The sequence below is a fragment of the Octopus sinensis genome, linkage group LG25, assembly GCF_006345805.1.
Source record: "Octopus sinensis linkage group LG25, ASM634580v1, whole genome shotgun sequence".
In the NCBI taxonomy this organism is placed as follows: domain Eukaryota; kingdom Metazoa; phylum Mollusca; class Cephalopoda; order Octopoda; family Octopodidae; genus Octopus; species Octopus sinensis.
The window spans coordinates 19,663,189-19,682,508 of NC_043021.1; the positions used below are offsets into that span (position 1 = coordinate 19,663,189).

The window sequence follows — 19,320 nt, forward strand, 5'->3', positions numbered from 1 at the left end:
ACAAGGCATTGGTCGGCTCGAGGCTATAGTAGAAGACACTTGCCCAAGATGCCACACAGTGGGACTGAACCCAGAACCATGTGGTTGGTAAGCAAGCTACTTACCACACAGCCACTCCTGCGCTTATAATGTTAGTCTTTTTTGTTTTAAATTTTTTACCCTCAGATCCACACTGAAATCACAGCGTACCTACAAGTGTGTCAGCCCTTCATCTGACTGCTTTCTCATCACTTTTAGAAAATTGGGCATTTTTTTTTAACTCTTTAGCATTCAAACCAGTCATATCCTGTCCAGATGTTCCAACTGTTTCATCTTCAAACTGGTCAGATCCAGCCTCTCACACATACCCTATAATGTCATTCTAAAAGTAAATAATCACATCACTGAAATCTCAAAGCTATGAAATAATGTATGATTCATAGAAGGCAATATGAGTAAATCTATATATATAAAGCTGAAGTTGTCTGTGTGTGTGTGGTGGAAGGTTTAGTAGCCTTCAACTAGCACCATCTCCTCCGAGACCCTGCGGCGCAAGTTGACCAAAATTGAGAGTATGATAGAAGAAGGCTTGCTCTTCATTCCATAGAAGAAAAAATTCTAATTGAACCATGTTAAGACTAAAAATTATTTACATCATTCAAAAGTACCCATTTTTCTGAAAGTTATGAGGAAACAAAGTCAACTTGAGTGACTTACCAATAACTCACCTCCCCAACTATCCCCCAAAAAAATTCTTCAGAAATTCCAATACAATTGGAATCTGCACCAGCTGAAAGGTATTTGAAGAAAATTTCTTAGAAGAAAAAAAAATTATCCATTTTTCTAAAAGCTATGAGGAAACAAAGTCTGGGAGGTGGGTACACATGTGTATAGGTATGCTGAAATCCCTTTATCACTTCTATTCATACAATTCGAATTCAAAACTACACAACCAGTTTCCACACACATTGCATAAAATGCGCTAGCTGCATGCTTTGCATAAATCGCTCATTTTGCACCGAATTTTGCCAGCTGCACACATTACACAAAAATTCTTGAAATTACATGTTGCATTGAATGTTGCTTTATCCGAGGGCATCGATGAGTTAGAAGCATGAGATGAGGAAGGGGGATCAGAATAGGTTCTCCCACAAGATTTCCACGGCTACTTACATTTTGTAGGAGAGGAAGAAAGAAAAAAAAGAGAAACGAGAAGTTAAATACACAAAGACAGCAGCCTCATGAAATGAAGGACGCAGTGATGCGGTTCTTATTGGATCGACCATGAAAGCCTTAAATTGACCCTTGATGTGATTTGAACCAAGGATGCCGTCACGACCGTTCTAACAGTATGCTCGCCTCGCGACCAAATGGTTGCAGGTTCGATCCTACTGCATGACACCTTAGAATTTTTTTTCTTTGATTCTTTTACTTGTTTCAGTCATTTGACTGCGGCCATGCTGGAGCACCGCCTTTAGTCGAGCTAATCGACCCCGGGACTTATTCTTTGTAAGCCCAGTACTTATTCTATCGGTCTATTTTTGCCGAACGGCTAAGTGACGGGGACGTAAACACACCAGCATCGGTTGTCAAGCAATGCTAGGGGGACAAACACAGACACACAAACACACATATATATATATATATATATATATATATATATATATACATACATATGTACGACGGGCTTCTTTCAGTTTCCGTCTACCAAATCCACTCACAAGGCATTGGTCGGCCCGAGGCTATAGTAGAAGACACTTGCCCAAGGTGCCGCGCAGTGGGACTGAACCCGGAACCGTGTGGTTGGTAAGCAAGCTACTTACCACACAGCCACTCCTGCGCCTAAGAATACTTTACAAATGTGGCATGAAATGCTGTGCCCCCCTACAAGAAATATCAAAAGCAGAGAAATACTTACTCAGTAATGCCGTTGTTCACCTCAACACCGGCTTGTCTTAGTGCTTCGTTAGCTATCTTCATTTCTAGCTGCTTCCGTTCACGAAGTCTTTCTTCCACACTACGCTTGTATCTGGAAAAGAAGAGCAACAAAATGTGATCGGGTCCACTTACACAGTCCACAGATGAGTCTTACAAGAAAGGAAGAAAGGTAAGATGATGCACAAAGCCTTTTCGTACCAACCCACCGAGGCCACCGCTGTTTAGCATATTTCTGTTTGAGATGCTCTGTGTTTCTCTTTTACTTGTTTCATGCTCGGATGGTGCTCTTAGCGCTCCACAAGCACAGATGCCAGTCATCGAATTTGATTTCCATTTCACTTGCCTCGACAGCTCTTCGCAAGCAGAGTTTATCATCATCATCATCATCATTTAGCGTCCGCTTTCCATGCTAGCATGGGTTGGACGGTTCAACTGGGGTCTGTGAAGCCAGAAGGCTGCATCAGGCCCAGTCTGATCTGGCAGTGTTTCTACGGCTGGATGCCCTTCCTAATGTGAGTGTAGTGGGTGCTTTTTACGTGCCAACGCATAAGTGGGCTGGTTACACTCCTGGTATAGGCCACGACGTTATGGTCTCACTTAGCTTGCCGGGTCTTCTAAATTACAAAGATCCATGATCCAACAGACATGGACACAGGCAACAATAACAACAGCATCAAAAAGAAAATTATAAACAACAAAGTAGTTATCTGATAATCACTGTCGCAACCAGACGAGCAGATGTCATTATACACCACTGGTTACAATGCACACCTCACATTGTAGTTTCCAATGCCACTCCACTGGCATGGCATATAGGCCTATGAGTGTAGAAGTGACTGAGACCACAACATTTCCCTTGAATGGGAAGCCAGTTCGTCACAAGGTCACTCATTTACAGCTGAGAAAAATGGGGAAAAAAACATGAAATGGAAGTGTTTTGCTCAAGAACACAACACACTTCCTGGTCTGGGAATCAGAACCACAATCTTGCAATCATGAGTGCAAACGTCCGCTTTACATGCTGGCATGGGTTGGACGGTTCAACTGGGGTCTGGGAAGCCAGAAGGCTGCACCAGGCCCAGTCTGGTCTGGCAGCGTTTCTACAGCTTGATGCCCTTCCTAACGCTAACCACTCCGTGAGTGTAGTGGGTGCTTTTTACGTGCCAGACGAGGCTGGCAAACGGCCACGATCGGATGGTGCTTTTTATGTGCCACCGGCACAGGGACCAGACGAAGCTGGCAACAGCCACGGTCGGATGGTGCTTTTTACATGCCAGCAGCACGGATGCCAGTCGGGTGGCGCTGGCTACGGCCATGTTCGGATGGTTCTCTTACGTGCCACCGGCACTGGTATCACAGCTACAAATTCCATTGATGTTGACAGATTACGATTTTGATTTTCACTTGCCTCAACAGGTCTTCAAAACAATTCAAATAAATAAGCATCACATTTTAGAGATTAACCTGAGTGCTGAAGGGTTAGCTTAAAAAAAAACAGAGTAATATGTGATTATACTGATGGTGACTGCTTACCTTGCAGTTGCTTCTTCTCGCTCTCTCCTCAACTCCGACCATTGTAACTGTTTCAAATCCATCTTCAACTGTCGTAATCTCTCAAAGTTGTCCTCAACCAAATCCCTGGAAGCTGCATAGGTGAGGAACTGGTGCACAAGCGTTGACAAAGTCTTCAACTTGCACTCTGATAAATATAAATAGACAAAAATTTTCTTTTTAAATGCCATGTCAACAAAGTTGTGCAGGAGTGGCTGTGTGGTAAGAAGCTTGCTTCCCAACCACATGGCTCCAGGTTCAGTTTCATCGCGTGGCACCTTGAGCAAGCGTCTTATACTATAGTTTCGGGCTGGCCAAAGCCTTGTAAGTGGATTTGGTAGACAGAAACTGAAAGAAGCCCATTGCGTGTGTGTGTGTGTGTATGTCCCACCACCATCACTTGATGACGATGTTGGTGTGTTTATGTCCCCGTAACTTAATGGTTCGGCAAAAGAGACCAATAGAATAAGTACTTGTTCGACTAAAGGCGATGGTGCTCCAGCATGGCTGCAGTCAAATGACTAAAACGAGTAAAAGAATAAAAGTAAAATCCCGATATTTTACTCGTTAGTAAGGTGGGACGCTGGCAGAATCATCGGTACACTCGGCAAGATGCTCAGCTGCATTTCATCCGATATTACATTCCAAGTTCAAATTCCACCAAGGCCTACTTTACATTTCGTTCTTTTGGGACCGACAAAATAAGTACAAACTAAACTCTGGGGTCAATGCAATTGGCTCACCTGCCCCCACCCACCCCAAAATAACTGGCCTTCTGCCGAAAATTTGAAATCAATATTTTACTTGTTAGTCCTTCCTTATAAGGCAGCCCTGCAAGAACACAGCCTTTAGGCAGGAATATCAACTCCCACTACAGATATCACTACATATAGGGGTTGATATTCTATCAAATAGCTATGTCAGGTTCGTTTGAGACAACAATGAACACACAGGAGCGGCTGTGTGGTAAGTAGCTTGTTTACCAACTACATGGTTCCGGGTTCAGTCCCACTGCGTGGCACCTTGGGCAAGTGTCTTCTACTATAGCCTCGGGCCGACCAAAGCCTTGTGAGTGGATTTGGTAGACGGAAACTTAAAGAAGCCCGTCGTATATATGTATATATACGTATGTGTGTGTATATGTTTGTGTGTCTGTGTTTGCCCCCCCCCCCCCCCATCGCTTGACAACCGTTGCTGGTGTGTTTATGTCCCCGTCACTTAGCAGTTCGGCAAAAAAGAGACCGATAGAATAAGTACTGGGCTTACAAAAGAATAAGTCCCGGGGTCGAGTTGCTCGACTAAAGGCGGTGCTCCAGCATGGCCGCAGTCAAATGACTGAAACAAGTAAAAGAGTAAGACAATCGCACTCAATACAGTCAGTAATTAGCCTGGCCACATCAGGCCCTAATATTCTGAGTTTTACACTTTAGACTCGCCAGATCCAGCTTCCCATACCTAGGCTACAATATCATTCTACACAGAAATCTCAAAGCTACGAGATAATTCATGATTAATTCAATACAACGTGAATAAATAAGCAATGCATTTGATGGAGTGATCTGAATGCAAAAAGGTCAAGATCTCATGGCTAGTGTATTTCATGGAGCTATGGTTGCATGAAGGGCAAAAACCCTTTTTAAATAACTTCCAGCTTCTCACACAGCAAGGGAAGGCTGTGTAAAACAGGTGGCCTGAATGACTATAGAGTGCAGCCATAGAAGAATTACATGAAACAGAATGTAGCCACAAACAGAGAGACCTTAACCAGTGTGTGTGTGTGAAAATACCTATTTCTTTATTACCCACAAGGGGCTAAACACAGAGGGGACAAACAAGGACAGACATATGTATTAAGTCGATTACATCGACCCCACTGCGTAACTGGTACTTAATTTATCGACCCCGAAAGGATGAAAGGCAAAGTCAACCTCGGCGGAATTTGAACTCACAACGTAACGGCAGACGAAATACTGGTAAGCATTTCGTCCGGCGTGCTAACGTTTCTGCCAGCTCGCCATGTGTGTGAAAATACCTTAACACCTTAGCATTCAAACTGGTCATGAAACAGAATGTAGCCACAAACAGAGAGACCTTAACTAGTGTGTGTGTGAAAATACTTTAACACCTTAGCATTCAAACTGGTCATATCACACTCAAATACTCCACGTGTTTTATATTCAAACTGACCAGTTTCCAATTTCTCACACCTACACTACAATGTCATTCTAAAAATAAACCACATTATTGATACTTCAATGCTATGAGATAATGCAGGATTGATTCAAAAACAATGTGAATAAATAAGTGTTGCATTTGACAGAGTTACCTGAATGCTTCAAGGGTCATAAGTAATAGGTAACAAAAAATAGTTTCATTATCTGATAAAGGCTGATGAGTATCAAACTATGGTTAACTATAGCCCTTGATAATGGTGGTGCCCCAACATGGCCATAACCAATGAAATAACTCTGAAAATCAGACACAGAGTTACCTTATAATGAAATATGGAATGGTCATGGCCGGATCCTAGATTTAAGAGCAATTTGTTATAAACTATGTCAGGGACAGGGCTTAAGGGAGGAGATAATAGTAAGAAGAATTGAATTCTATAACTTATAGAGAGGTCACAGATTTTAGGGAAAGGGTTATGTGAACCTCCATCCCTTGCCGCAAAGTACTTCAGTGGAATTTAGGCACAGGGTCACAATTTGTAGGGGCTGAAGATGAAAGTGGCACTCAAATTAACTCCAGTAATTGATGGCCACTTCATTTAACTGAAGCTAGAATTGTGAGAGGCAAATTTTAACCAAGATTATATAAAAGGGCATGATATATAAGGTATTTGTCCAGAAAAGTACAGATGCTGCTAAACCAAAAGCTATGTAGGTCTAAAGAGAAGGGTTATGCAAGCCTAATTGAAGGGGTCATGTAGGCTGAGAGAAAGGTACTATGTAGGCCAAGAGGAAGGGGTTATGTAGATCAAGAAGAAGGTGCTATGTCAGCTGAAAGGAAAGGGCTCTATAGGCTGAGAGAAAAGGACTACATGTGCCAAGAGAAAGGGACTGTGCAGGGAGGCCGAAAGAAAGGGGGCTGACTGATATGAGCTTACCTGGGGGCATATCAAATATGTTGTCTTCACTGAGACTTTTCATAAGTTCAGGAAGTTCTTTACAAAGATGAATACCAGCATCATCCATTGCTGTGTAACCACCTCTTTGTTGATACCGGAATTTGACATTATTTGCATTCGCTTTGGCAGCTGACGATATTAAGTGCAAGCGCAAAATCTCAGTCAAAGTAAAACTGTCCAACTGCAAGTTCCTCAAAGGGGTTCCTAGAAGAAAACAACAAAACAACAAAACATTTGCATTAGATTACTAATAATAATAATAATAATAATAAATGCCCTGATGCAGTACCAGGCAGTGGCTCTCGTGGCTTCTGATCTTAAATGATTGGAAGTGTTATCATGTACATTGTTTTGTCTTGGTATAAAAGATGGTCTACAGCAAATATTCTGCTCAATACCACAGATTTGCTTGTCAGTTGTTTGACCTTAACCAGTTGAGCATGTCCCTTAGTGGCTGACGATATGTGCATCTCTGACCCCGAGCAGAAGTAGTGGGGGAGCATCATAGCCATGTGTTGAGAGGGATTCTTTGGGGTTAGAATAATTCACCTTTGGTAACATGGGTGTTTCGTTCAACATCCTTAAACAACCCTTATTCAGGGACCTTTTTGCTCAACTACTAAGATTGTGAAGTCTTGCATATCTTGTGCCAGCAAGGACAGCAGATGTAAGCTGGTTACGTCAACATGTCCAAGAAGCCTAATAAACCACTGTTTAAAAAACTCTTTGTGCTGTTTGTTCTGCCCAAGTTGAAGAGCTACTCTCGATTCAATCTCACCACTGAAAATATTGTGAACTATTGTGAACTGACCCTTTGACCAATGATGGTAATGTGTGAAATCAAGATTTCTACAAAGACAACCGAAGACAAGATGGTTCCAGAAGAGCCAAAGATAAAAAAAAAATTTTTTAAAAAGCAGGAGTGGCTGTGTGGTAAGTAGCTTGTTTACCAACCACATGGCTCCGGGTTCAGTCCCACTGCGTGGCACCTTGAGTAAGTGTCTTCTACTATAGCCTCGGGCTGACCAAAGCCTTGTGAGTGGATTTGGTAGACGGAAACTGAAAGAAGCCCGTCGTATGTATGTATGTAGTGCGTGTGTGTGTTTGTGTGTGTGTCTGCATTTGTCCCCCTAGCATTGCTTGACAACCGATGCTGGCATGCTTATGCCCCCGTTACTTAGCGGTTCGGCAAAAGAGACCGATAGAATAAGTACTGGGCTTACAAAAGAATAAGTCCTGGGGTCGAGTTGCTCGATTAAAGGCGGTGCTCCAGCATGGCCGCAGTCAAATGACTGAAACAAGTAAAAGAGTATCTGAATGAAATGTTAGTAAAATGCTTACCATGGGTTAACATAGGGTACTGTGCCATAATTGCAGAATTCTTTAATAAATTAGCCATTGTTGAACGATCTGAATAACACATTTCTTCACTGAAATCTACAAAAGAAAAAAATTAACATTAACACTTAAACATTTAACCCTTTAGTGTTCGCATTATTCTACCAAAATTAATGCTTCTTTATCCACATTGCTTTGAACTAATCATGCATTATCTTGTAGCTATGAGATTTTGATGAGGTAGCTGTTCATTTTTAAGATGATATTGTAGGGTTGGTCTGAGAGACCAGATCTGGCCAGTTTGGACATAAAACAGGCAGAATACTTTTGGCCGGATATGGCCAGTTTAAATGCTAATGGGTTAAACCAGTCGAATCTGGTCCAGTTATTTCATCGGTTTTATGAGCAAACTGGCCCTACAGGATCATGCTAAAAATAAACAACCACATCATCAAGATCTTAAAGCTACGAGATAATGCAGGATTAATTGAAAACAATATGAATAAATATTACATTTGACAGGGTAATCTAAACGCTAAAGGGTTAGACAACCCATATCTGTCATATCCAGTCCAAATATTCTACCCTACAATGTCCGGCAATCTTACGGTTCTAGTATATTTTACGTCAACTGACCACGTGTATTTATACATGATTGTCGATTTTTTATTTTTTATTTTATTTCATCTAGTTTCAGCTCACGAGCTGTGGCCATGCTAGGGCACCACCATTTGGTGTTGCTACATGATTTTACTTCACGAATGCTTTTTAGCAATTGCCATTTGGTGGATGAGAGAGTTCGATGCAGCTGCCCTCATCTGCACCTCCTGCTGTGAAGTTGGTTCATCTGGGACACCTGACAAGAAGAGATCCAGTTTCATTTTAAAGACATCTGCATCCACCCCATGCAGGTCTCTCAGGTCCTTCGGGGGGATATTGAAGAGCTGTGGGCCTCTGAAGCGCAGGTTATCACAGTATCTTGTCCTACATCTTGATGGCAAATTTGGAAACCTTGGCACCATGCAGTGGCGCCCATGGGATCTTTGGGGTTAGGGTTAGGACCCTAACCCAAAGATCCCATTTCCCCCCAACCCCATATGTAAAAAAATAAATGTAAAATAAAAGTTTTTTACGGAAATCGATGATCGTATATAAACAAATACACATGGTCAGTTGATGTAAAATATACTAGAACCGTAAGATTGCCCAATGTCCTTCTAAAAGTAAATGAGATAATACACATCGTTCGTTCATTCGTTCGTTTAACGTCCGTTCTCCATGCTAGCATGGGTTGGACGGTTTGACCGGGGATCTGGGAAGCCAGAAGGCTGCACCAGGCTCCAGTCTGATCTGGCAGTGTTTCTACAGCTGGATGCCCTTCCTAACGCCAACCACTCCGTGAGTGTAGTGGGTGCTTTTTACGCGCCACCTGCACAGGTGCCAGGCGAGGCTGGCAACGGCCACGATCGGATTGGTGCATTTTACGTGCCACCGGCACGGAAGCCAGTTGAGGCGACACTGGCATCGGCCACGATTCGGATGGTGCTTTTTACGTGCCACCGGCACGGAAGCCAGTCGAGGCGGCACTGGCATCGACACAATTAATTCAATACAATGAGAATAAACAAGCATCACATTTGACAGGGTAATGTGAAAGCTAGAGTTAAGGACCAAATTCCACACGAACAAAGGAATGGTAACAGCTCTGAATAATGGCTCTTTTATAGTTAATGGTTCTGGAATTCATCCTCAAAACTTTGAAGCTTATGTCTTATACTATTCTATTGAAATTTTAGCTGTTAATTTATAATTTATTCATATTTTCAGGATTAATTCTTGTCACAGCATTGCATCAAAGCATGACCCCCCCCCCCCAATTAGACAGTAATAGAATAACCTGATACTCCCTCCATATTAGTAATAGCATCACCCGACACTCTCTCTGTATTTAGTAACAGAATAATCTGACACTCCCCTATATAATGCGAACAAGAAATTTACAGCAAAGTCAGGTGTGTAGATAACTAAGTATTCCACAATATTTACCAGGTATGTTAGTCTTTCCTTTACTTAAATCAGGATCTTCTTCCTCTTCCTCAGACTCTTGCAGATAAAAAATGGCAACCAGCAACATAAGTAGGAGATCGGTGAGTGGCCCATTCACATCATTATCCAGTAAAGCTTCCTCCAAAACCTCTGAAAAATTCACATGAAAACAAAAAAAAAAATGAATAGGCGCAGGAGTGGCTGTGTGGTAAGTAGCTTGCTAAACAACCACATGGTTCCGGGTTCAGTCCCACTGCGTGGCACCTTGGGCAAGTGTCTTCTACTATAGTCTCGGGCCGACCAAAGCCTTGTGAGTGGATTTGGTAGACGGAAACTGAAAGAAGCCTGTCGTATATATGTATGTATATATATATGTGTGTGTGTGTGTGTTTGTCCCCTTAGCATTGCTTGACAACCGATGCTGGTGTGTTTACGTCCCCGTCACTTAGTGGTTCAGCAAAAGAGACCAATAGAATAAGTACTGGGCTTACAAAGAATAAGTCCCGGGGTCGATTTGCTCAACTAAAGGCGGTGCTCCAGCATGGCCGCAGTCAAATGACTGAAACAAGTAAAAGAGTAAAGAGTAAATAGAATAAAACAGGGACATAAACTGAACCCTTTTGTGACCCTAATTCCTAAAGTAAGAATACACTTTGGGTTTCAGGTAATTTCCAAAATAATCAAGAACTCAGAACTGGGAGAAGGGTAATAAATTCATCATCGTTATTTAGCATCCATTTTCTATGCTAGCATAGGTAAGATGGTTTCTGTGGGGATGGTAACCCAGAGAGCTGCACCAGGCTCCTGTCTGTTTTGGCTTGGTTTCTACAGCTAGATGCCCTTCCTAATGTCCATCATTCCATAGAATATACTGGGCCTCTTTAAAAATCACCAGCACAAATACCTATGTGTCACCGTCATGGGTGACCTTTCACGTGTCACCAGCACATGTGGCCTTTTATGCATCACTGGTGCAAGTAGTTTTTCACGCATCACCAGCGGATGTGAGGAATATGTACATTATTTACATTCGACGGATATTTGTCCTCATCTTGTTTGTTGGTAACACAACGTTTCGGCTGGTATACCCTCCAGCCTTCTTCAGGTGTCTTGGGGAAACCCAGGTTCGAAATTTCCCCAAGACACCTGATGAAGGCTGGAGGGTATATCAGCCAAAACCTGAAGAAGGCTGGAGAGTATATCAGCCAAAACCCGATGAAGGCTGGAGGGTATATCAGCCAAAACCCGATGAAGGCTGGAGGGTATATCAGCCAAAACCCGATGAAGGCTGGAGGGTATATCAGCCAAAACCCGATGAAGGCTGGAGGGTATATCAGCCAAAACCTGATGAAGGCTGGAGGGTATATCAGCCGAAACCTGATGAAGGCAGGAGGTTATATCAGCCGAAACCTGATGAAGGCTGGAGGATATATCAGCCGAAACCTGATGAAGGCTGGAGGGTATATCAGCCGAAACCTGATGAAGGCTGGAGGGTATATCAGCCGAAACGTTGTGTTAACAACAAACAAGATGAGGACAAATATCTGTCATATGTAAATAACGTGCTTTTTATATTTATTATAAAATAAAACTTGTAAACATGGTGTCTCGTAAAGCACGTCCTCGTAAGGTGAGGTACTACAGCACACAACAGGCTTCTTTCGGTTTCTGTTCACCAAATCCACTCACAAGTTTTCTGTTGGCCCAGGCCTAGAGTAGAAGACACTTGTCCAAGGTGAGACTAAACCTTGCGGTTGGGAAGCAAACTTCTTATTTCTTTACTGCCCACAAGGGGCTAAACATAGCGGGAACAAACAAGGACAGACAAAGGGATTAAGTTGATTACATCGACCCCCTAGTGCGTAACTGGTACTTAATTTATCGACCCCGAAAGGATGTAAGGCAAAGTCGACCTCGGCGGAATTTGAAGCGGACTTCTTACCACACATTCCACGCCTGCAGCTACGTGTATAAAAGTGATAGAATGTGTTTCTGTTGCGGATCCGTGGAATAAGCTGCCAGACGAGATGGTGGAGATGCCGACAAACGCTCAGTTCAAAGTCTCCCTTGACCTCAAGTGGCCTGAACTATTTACATGAACACCACCCTGTACATAACTCCATGTCCCCCTACATGGCCTTGCTTTTTGCTTTTTGAGCCAAAAAATTAACTAACTAACAACACTATATTCCCTGTCTCAGCAGGCATTGAACATCAGGTTTATGACCAGGCATTCTGGCCAACACGATGCCTGTTATAGACCAATTTCTTACCCCTAAAAGGAATATTCCTCTTGCTTGCTTAATACTACAGAAACCTGGGGGGAAAAGACTGAATAAACACCTGGTGAACCATGAGAATGGGGGGGGGGGGGATCATCATAGTCAAACTCGTTCCTGACACTCACCCATGCAAACGTGGGAGGGCAAACATAAAATAATGGTAATTTCACTTAAGCAAATATCTTTACCAAAACCCAAAGAGAGAATGCAAGCAGGTGAGTGGTTAGGGAAAACAAGGTTTTTAATGATTGTGTGACTTACCTAAGGTCATCCCGGAAGGGAAATATTCATTTAAATCAAACAAACTTTGGAATGTATGGATAAATTCTAGCACCATCAATGCATCACCAAACAGTTCTTGTGGTAGTCTTGTTTGTACAGGTAAGAGATCTGGTAACGACTATTATAAAAAAAAAAAAAAAAAAAAAAAAAAGGTAATGATTGATCAGATTCAATGAAAGCAAAGAAAAACAGAGTCAGGTAGTACAACGAAAGCCAAGGCACTATTGTCCTTTTGTTGATGTTTGGCTCCAAGTGGTCAGAATTTAATCCACCAAACATGTGATCAGAAGATTATTGGCCCAAGATCCATCATGATTTTTTTTTTCTTTCTTCAATTATACAGACACATATTATAATACATCATATACCTTGCAGTATAATAAATGCTAACTATATTCATCATCATCATCGTTTAACGTCCGTTCTCCATGCTAGCACGGGTTGGATGGTACGACCGGGATCTGGGAAGCCAGGGGCTGCACCAGGCTCCAGTCTGATCTGGCAGTGTTTCTACAGCTGGATGCCCTTCCTAACGCCGATCACTCCGCGAGTGTAGTGGGTGCTTTTTACGTGCCACCAGCACAGGTGCCAGGGGAGTCTGGCATCGGCCACGATCGGTTGGTGCTTTTAACGTGCCACCGGCACGGAAGCCAGCCAAGGCGGCGCTGGCATCGGCCACGTTCGGACGGTTCTTTTTTTGTGCCACCGGCACGGAAGCCAGTCGAGGCGGTGCTGGCATCGGCCACGTTCAGATGGTGCTTTTTATGTGCCACTGGCACAGAACCCACTCGAGGCAGCGCTGGCATCAGCCACGATCAATTGGTGCTTTTAACGTGCCACCGGCACGGAAGCCAGCCAAGGCGGCACTGGCATCAGCCACATTCGGACGGTTCTTTTTTTGTGCCACCGGCACGGAAGCCAGTCGAGGCGGCGCTGGCATCGGCCACGTTCGGATGGTGCTTTTTATGTGCCACCGGCACAGAACCCACTCGAGGCAGCGCTGGCATCAGCCACGATCAATTGGTGCTTTTAACGTGCCACCAGCACGGAAGCCAGCCAAGGCGGGGCTGGCATCGGCCACGTTTGGATGGTGCTTTTTATGTGCCACCGGCACAGAAGCCAGTCGAGGCGGCGCTGGCATCGGCCACGTTCGGATGGTGCTTTTTACGTGCCACCAGCACGGAAGCCAGCCAAGGCAGTGCTGGCATCGGCCATGTTCGGATGGTGCTTTTTATGTGCCACCGGCACAAAAGCCAGTCGAGGCAGCGCTAGCATCGGCCACGTTCGGATGGTGCTTTTTATGTGTCACCGGCACAGAAGCCAGTCGAGGCAGCGCTGGCAACGGCCACGTTCGGAATATATTATATAATAGTGAGGAGGGGGGGTGCTGTTTAACACGAGAATGGAGGCTAGCGGGTTTCAATAGTAGATCACAGAATTTGTCTCTGCACTGCACACCAGATTTAAGTTGCTGAGTTTATATTCAAAGACCATTATAGAAGAACATACTTTATAATTATTATGCAACTGAATGCAGCACAACAGCCATATGTGGGTATGGACGCTACATCTATCTTGACGAATCACATGTGGTATCAAAAGAGGTAGACATCAATATTGTCAAGAAGAAGACTATATTTATTGAATGATACAGATTATAGAAACTCACATACAAGACTTTAAGTTTCTGTGTCAACAATATGATGATCATTACACTTCTTCAGTTGTCATGAGGCTGGTTAGTGCTCGTATATATAGAATTTTATAAACTTATAATTTAATTACAAAACATCAAACAGAGCTGACACACATTAATAATTCAGAAATAACTGGAGTCCACTTAGCTGACAAAAATGAGTAGTACTCATATTTCAAAGGGCCAGGTTGTTACATTCTGTGTCACGCTGAATCCCAGTGAAAACTATCTTAAGGGTACACTTGTCTGTGGTGTGCTCAGCCACTTGCACATTAATTTCACATGTAGGCTGTTGAATGGATCAACTAGAACACTCATTGTCATAACCAAGTGCCAGTTCTAACAGGAGTGTATATAATTATATACACCCTATAACATTTACTAATAACATATTTACTAATAACATAATTAACATAGGACTGACATTTACTAATAATATACTAATAATTTAGCTACACAAACCTTGAGATCTTCACATTCCAAATCGTCACGAGGTCGGCTCCATTCTTTTAAATATTCAGCCTGGATACGTTTCTCTTCTCTTTTCTTATCCCTTTCCTGCCGCAAGAGAAAAGGGGCTTGTTAAAACAAAGACCAACACAGAATCTCAAACGCAGATGCTTACAAACACAACACCAAATACACACTTGATGTTGTTACATGAAGTAGACTATATTTATTGAATGATACAGATTATAGAGACTCACATACAAGACTTTAAGTTTCTGTGTCAACAATATGATGACCGTTACACTTCTTCAGTTGTCATGAGGCTGGTTAGTGCTCGTATATATAGAATTTTATAAACTTATAATTTAATTACAAAGTATCAAACAGATATAATTTAATTACAAAACAGCAAACAGAAGTCTTTATGATAAACTTAGTTCTTTCGTTTTTTTTTTTTTTGACATCCGCTCTTCCATGCTTGCCTGGGTCAGACAGAATTTATTGAGGAGGAATTTTTCTATAGCCGGACGCCCTTGCTGTCACCAACACTCACATGTTGCCAAATCTTCCATGAAAACATGCCTGGTCATGTTTTCACAGAAGATCAGAAACTAAGGATACCGTTTGCATAACAGTGACACTCATTTACAACTATCACAAGATGTCAAACGAAGGAGATACAAATACATACATACATTGAATTAGTATAGTTTGCAGGAAGCACTGTCTGATATAGAAAAAAAATTTTTCATTTTTTAAAATAAAACAAAGCAAGTTATGATAAATAACCCTTTCTACTAAAGGCACCAAGCTTGAAACTTTGGGGGAGGTGTTAGTTGTCGTTATCATCATCATCTTTTAACGTTCACTTTCCATACTGGCATGGGTTGGACGATTTTGACTGAGGTCTGGCAAACCTGATGGCTGCGCCAGGCTCCAATCTGATCTGGCAGAGTTTCTACAGCTGGATGCCCTTCCTAACGCAGACCACGCTGAGAGTGTAGTGGGTGCTTTTACGTGCCACCAGCACAAGGGCCAGCCAGGCAGTACTGGCAACGGCAAAAATGGTGCTCTTTATGTGCCACCTGCACAGAAGTCAGTCCAGTGGCACCAGCAATGACCTCGCTCGAATGTTTTTACAGCAACCCAAGTGTACAACTAGGGCTTATTTTATTGACCCTGAAAGGATAAAAGATAAAGTCGACCTCGGCGGGATTTGAACTCAGAACATAACAAAAGACAAAATGCCACTAAGCATTTTGTGCGGTGTGCTAACGACTCCCTGAAATAATAAATTTGGTTTGTACTTTTATCTTGTATTTCAGTATTCCAGGGTTTCGGGTTTAGTACCCCTTCTTCAGGAAATCTTCAATAAAACGGTTCTGAAGAAGGCACCTTAAGACCCTGTCTTTGTGTTCTGTGTTCAAATTCTGCCATGGTCAACTTTGCCTTTCATCCTTTCAGAGTCGATTAAATAAGTACCAGTTACGCACTGCGGTCAATGTAATCCACTTAATCCCTTTGTCTGCCCGTGTTTGTCCCCTCTATGTTTAGCCCCTTGTGGACAATTAAGAAATAAATGTTGAAATACAAGGTAAAAATACAAACCATCGGCTTGCATTATTTCTTATAACTTGCATTGTCTTGATTTAAAATAAACAAACATATATATATAGGCACAGGAGTGGCTGTGTGGTAAGTAGCTTGCTTACCAACCACACGGTTCCGGGTTCAGTCCCACTGCATGGCACCTTGGGCAAGTGTCTTCTACTGCAGCCTCGGAACGACCAAAGCCTTGTGACTGGATTTGGTAGACGGAAACTGAAAGAAGCCCGTCGTGTATATATATGTGTGTGTGTGCGTTTGTGTGTCTGTGTTTGTCCCCCCACCAAAAAAAAAACATCGCTTGACAACCGATGCTGGTGTGTTTACATCCCCGTTACTTAGCGGTTCGGCAAAAGAGACCGATAGAATAAGTACTGGGCTTACAAAAGAATAAGTCCCGGGGTCGATTTGCTCGACTAAAGGCGGTGCTCCAGCATGGCCGCAGTCAAATGACTGAAACAAGTAAAAGAGTATATTTACACACACAAAATTTCCTGAACTACACGTATAAGTGTGTGTGTGTATATATATACACACCAAACATAACATACAACCACATATATAAACACCAAATACAACACTAACAAAAGCAGTCCATCTGAATGGGGGGAGGGCAAAAAACACAAAACCACAAAGAGCTTACCCTTTCTCTTTCTAATCTTCTCTTTTCTTTCTCCTCATCAAGTCGCCTCTTTATCTCCTCTCTACGTGCGTTACGTTCGGCAATCTTCTCCTGCTTCACTCTCTCCTTAAACGCTTCCCGTTCCTCGGGACTCATGCGCATGAATGCCATCTTTTCATCTTCAATCGCCTTCAATTCTGCAAAATGTAAAAAAAACACCATTACCTCATACACTGCTTTCAGCTATTGGACAGTGGCCGTAGGCGTAGGAGTGGCTGTGTGGTAAGTAGCTTGCTTACCAACCACATGGTTCTGGGTTCAGTCCCACTGTGTGGCACCTTGGGCAAGTGTTTTCTACTGTAGCCTCAGGCCAACCAAAACCCTGTGAGTAGATTTGGTAGATGGAAACTGAAAGAAGCTCATTGTGTGTGTGTGTGTTGTGTGTGTGTATGTATATATATGTGTATGTATGTATATATATGTGTGTGTGTGTGTGTATATATATATATATATATATATACATATATATATATATATATATATATATATATATATATATATATATGTTCATTTATATTATATTGAGGGTACTACTATTCGTAGATACCAACACGCTAAGAGGGACCAATGCGGTCAAAACTACTAAAAATAAACAAAATTTTACCGAATGCAAAACTTCAAAACACATCATTTTAAAAAAGAATTCAGTTACATACCACATGTGATTTCGCATTTAAATGCAGAATATGCATTTTTATGTTCATCAGTGCAACAAACTCAAGAAATATAAGAGAAAAACATAACATTACAAGCTCGATAGCCAACCGTAGAATTCGTCGTAGCATGTCCGAATGTTTATCTTTACATATCTATGAAAATGGCGGGCTTATTCGCAATGCATTTCGGTAACAAATTGTCTCGTCGGAATAAAAATTCAGTATTGAACTATTCCGGTGAAAAATATAAATTAACAATTGAGGATAAAATCTTTAAAAGAAATTATCAGTTAATATATATATATATGTGTGTGTGTGGTGTGTATATATATATATGTGTGTGTGTGTGTGTATATATATAATATATGTGTGTGTGTGTGTGTATATATATTGTGTGTGTGTGTGGTGTGTGTGTGTGTATATATATATATATATATATATATATGTATATATATATATATATATATGTAGGTTTGTGTCTGGGTATGTCCCCACCACCATTGCTTGACAACCAATGCTGGTGTGTTTACGTCTCCGTAACTTAGCAATTCGGCAAAACAGACCGATAGAATAAGTCCTGGGGTCGATTTGTTTGACTAAAGGAGGTGCTCCAGCATGGCTACAGTTAAATGACAAACAGATAAAAGAATACAGGAGGCAAATCCTCCAAGGGGTTTCAACTTTTGTCTTGTACTGTGGCCGTGTGGCAAGAAGTTTCCTTCAAAGCTCCATGGTTCCCAGTTCACAGACGAGGTTTCGGTTAAGGTGAGGTTACGGTCGGCCTGGGGTTACAGTACAAGACAGAAGGATTAACAGAGATGCTACACAGGGGGATTGACCCCAGGATCCTGTGACGGCAAGCTGAATTTTTTAGTATATGATAAGGAATGTTGATCAGTTAGAAATGACAGCCAAAATAAATACAAAGGATACAATAGACAACATAACCCATGATATACAACAAGATGATCAAGAACATCATTTACAATGGACAGAGAGCTGTCCTCACCTTGTTTGGTGTTACCATGTTTCAGCCGATGTACTCTATTCTCACTCCTAAAGTATTCTTTGTTGATATTATTTCCCAAGACCCTGCCTAGGATTGAACTCAGCATCAGAGGGTTAGTAGCCTGCACTCATATCCGCTATGCGATATGCCCATAGGTAATTATCGAGTGAATTTTGGGGCTTATAAACCTAATATTTTCTCTTTTCTTAATACTTATTTCTTTAGTACCCACAAGGGGCTAAACACAGAGGGGACAAACAAGGACAGACATAGGAAATTAAGTCGATTACATCGACCCCAGTGCGTAACTGGTACTTAATTATCGACCCCGAAAGGATGAAAGGCAAAGTCGACCTCGGCGGAATTTGAACTCACAACGTAACGCAGACGAAATACCGCTAAGCATTTCGCCCGGCGTGAAACGATTCTGCCAGCTCGTCGCCTTAATACTGCCTGGGACTGAACTCAGCATCTGAGGGTCAGTAGCCTGCACTCATATCCACTATGCGATATGCCCATAGGTAATTATCGAGTGAATTTGGGGGCTTATAAACCTAATATTTTACCTTTTCTTAATACTGGTTCCGATAATTACATTCCTATCTGCACCAAGTCTGCTTAGGAGGTGATTGTGTCCTAGCATATGTGCAGCCTCTTAATTTTCGTATTTTCCATA

General features: G+C 42.2%; 1 protein-coding gene across 2 annotated transcripts in view; it reads right to left on the reverse strand.

The window, feature by feature from the left end:
- Positions 1–19,320, reverse strand: part of LOC115224223 (bromodomain adjacent to zinc finger domain protein 1A) — a 98,190-nt gene that overhangs the window by 22,012 nt on the left and 56,858 nt on the right. For both annotated transcript variants that reach the window (XM_029795004.2, XM_036513450.1), the window contains exons 7-14: positions 16,941–17,116; positions 14,705–14,800; positions 12,526–12,664; positions 9,983–10,132; positions 7,940–8,035; positions 6,578–6,802; positions 3,451–3,616; positions 1,898–2,008 (exon numbers count right to left, since the gene is read on the reverse strand). In XM_029795004.2, the coding sequence (XP_029650864.1) occupies positions 1,898–2,008; positions 3,451–3,616; positions 6,578–6,802; positions 7,940–8,035; positions 9,983–10,132; positions 12,526–12,664; positions 14,705–14,800; positions 16,941–17,116 (1,159 nt within the window). The remainder of the gene's footprint in view (positions 1–1,897; positions 2,009–3,450; positions 3,617–6,577; positions 6,803–7,939; positions 8,036–9,982; positions 10,133–12,525; positions 12,665–14,704; positions 14,801–16,940; positions 17,117–19,320) is intronic.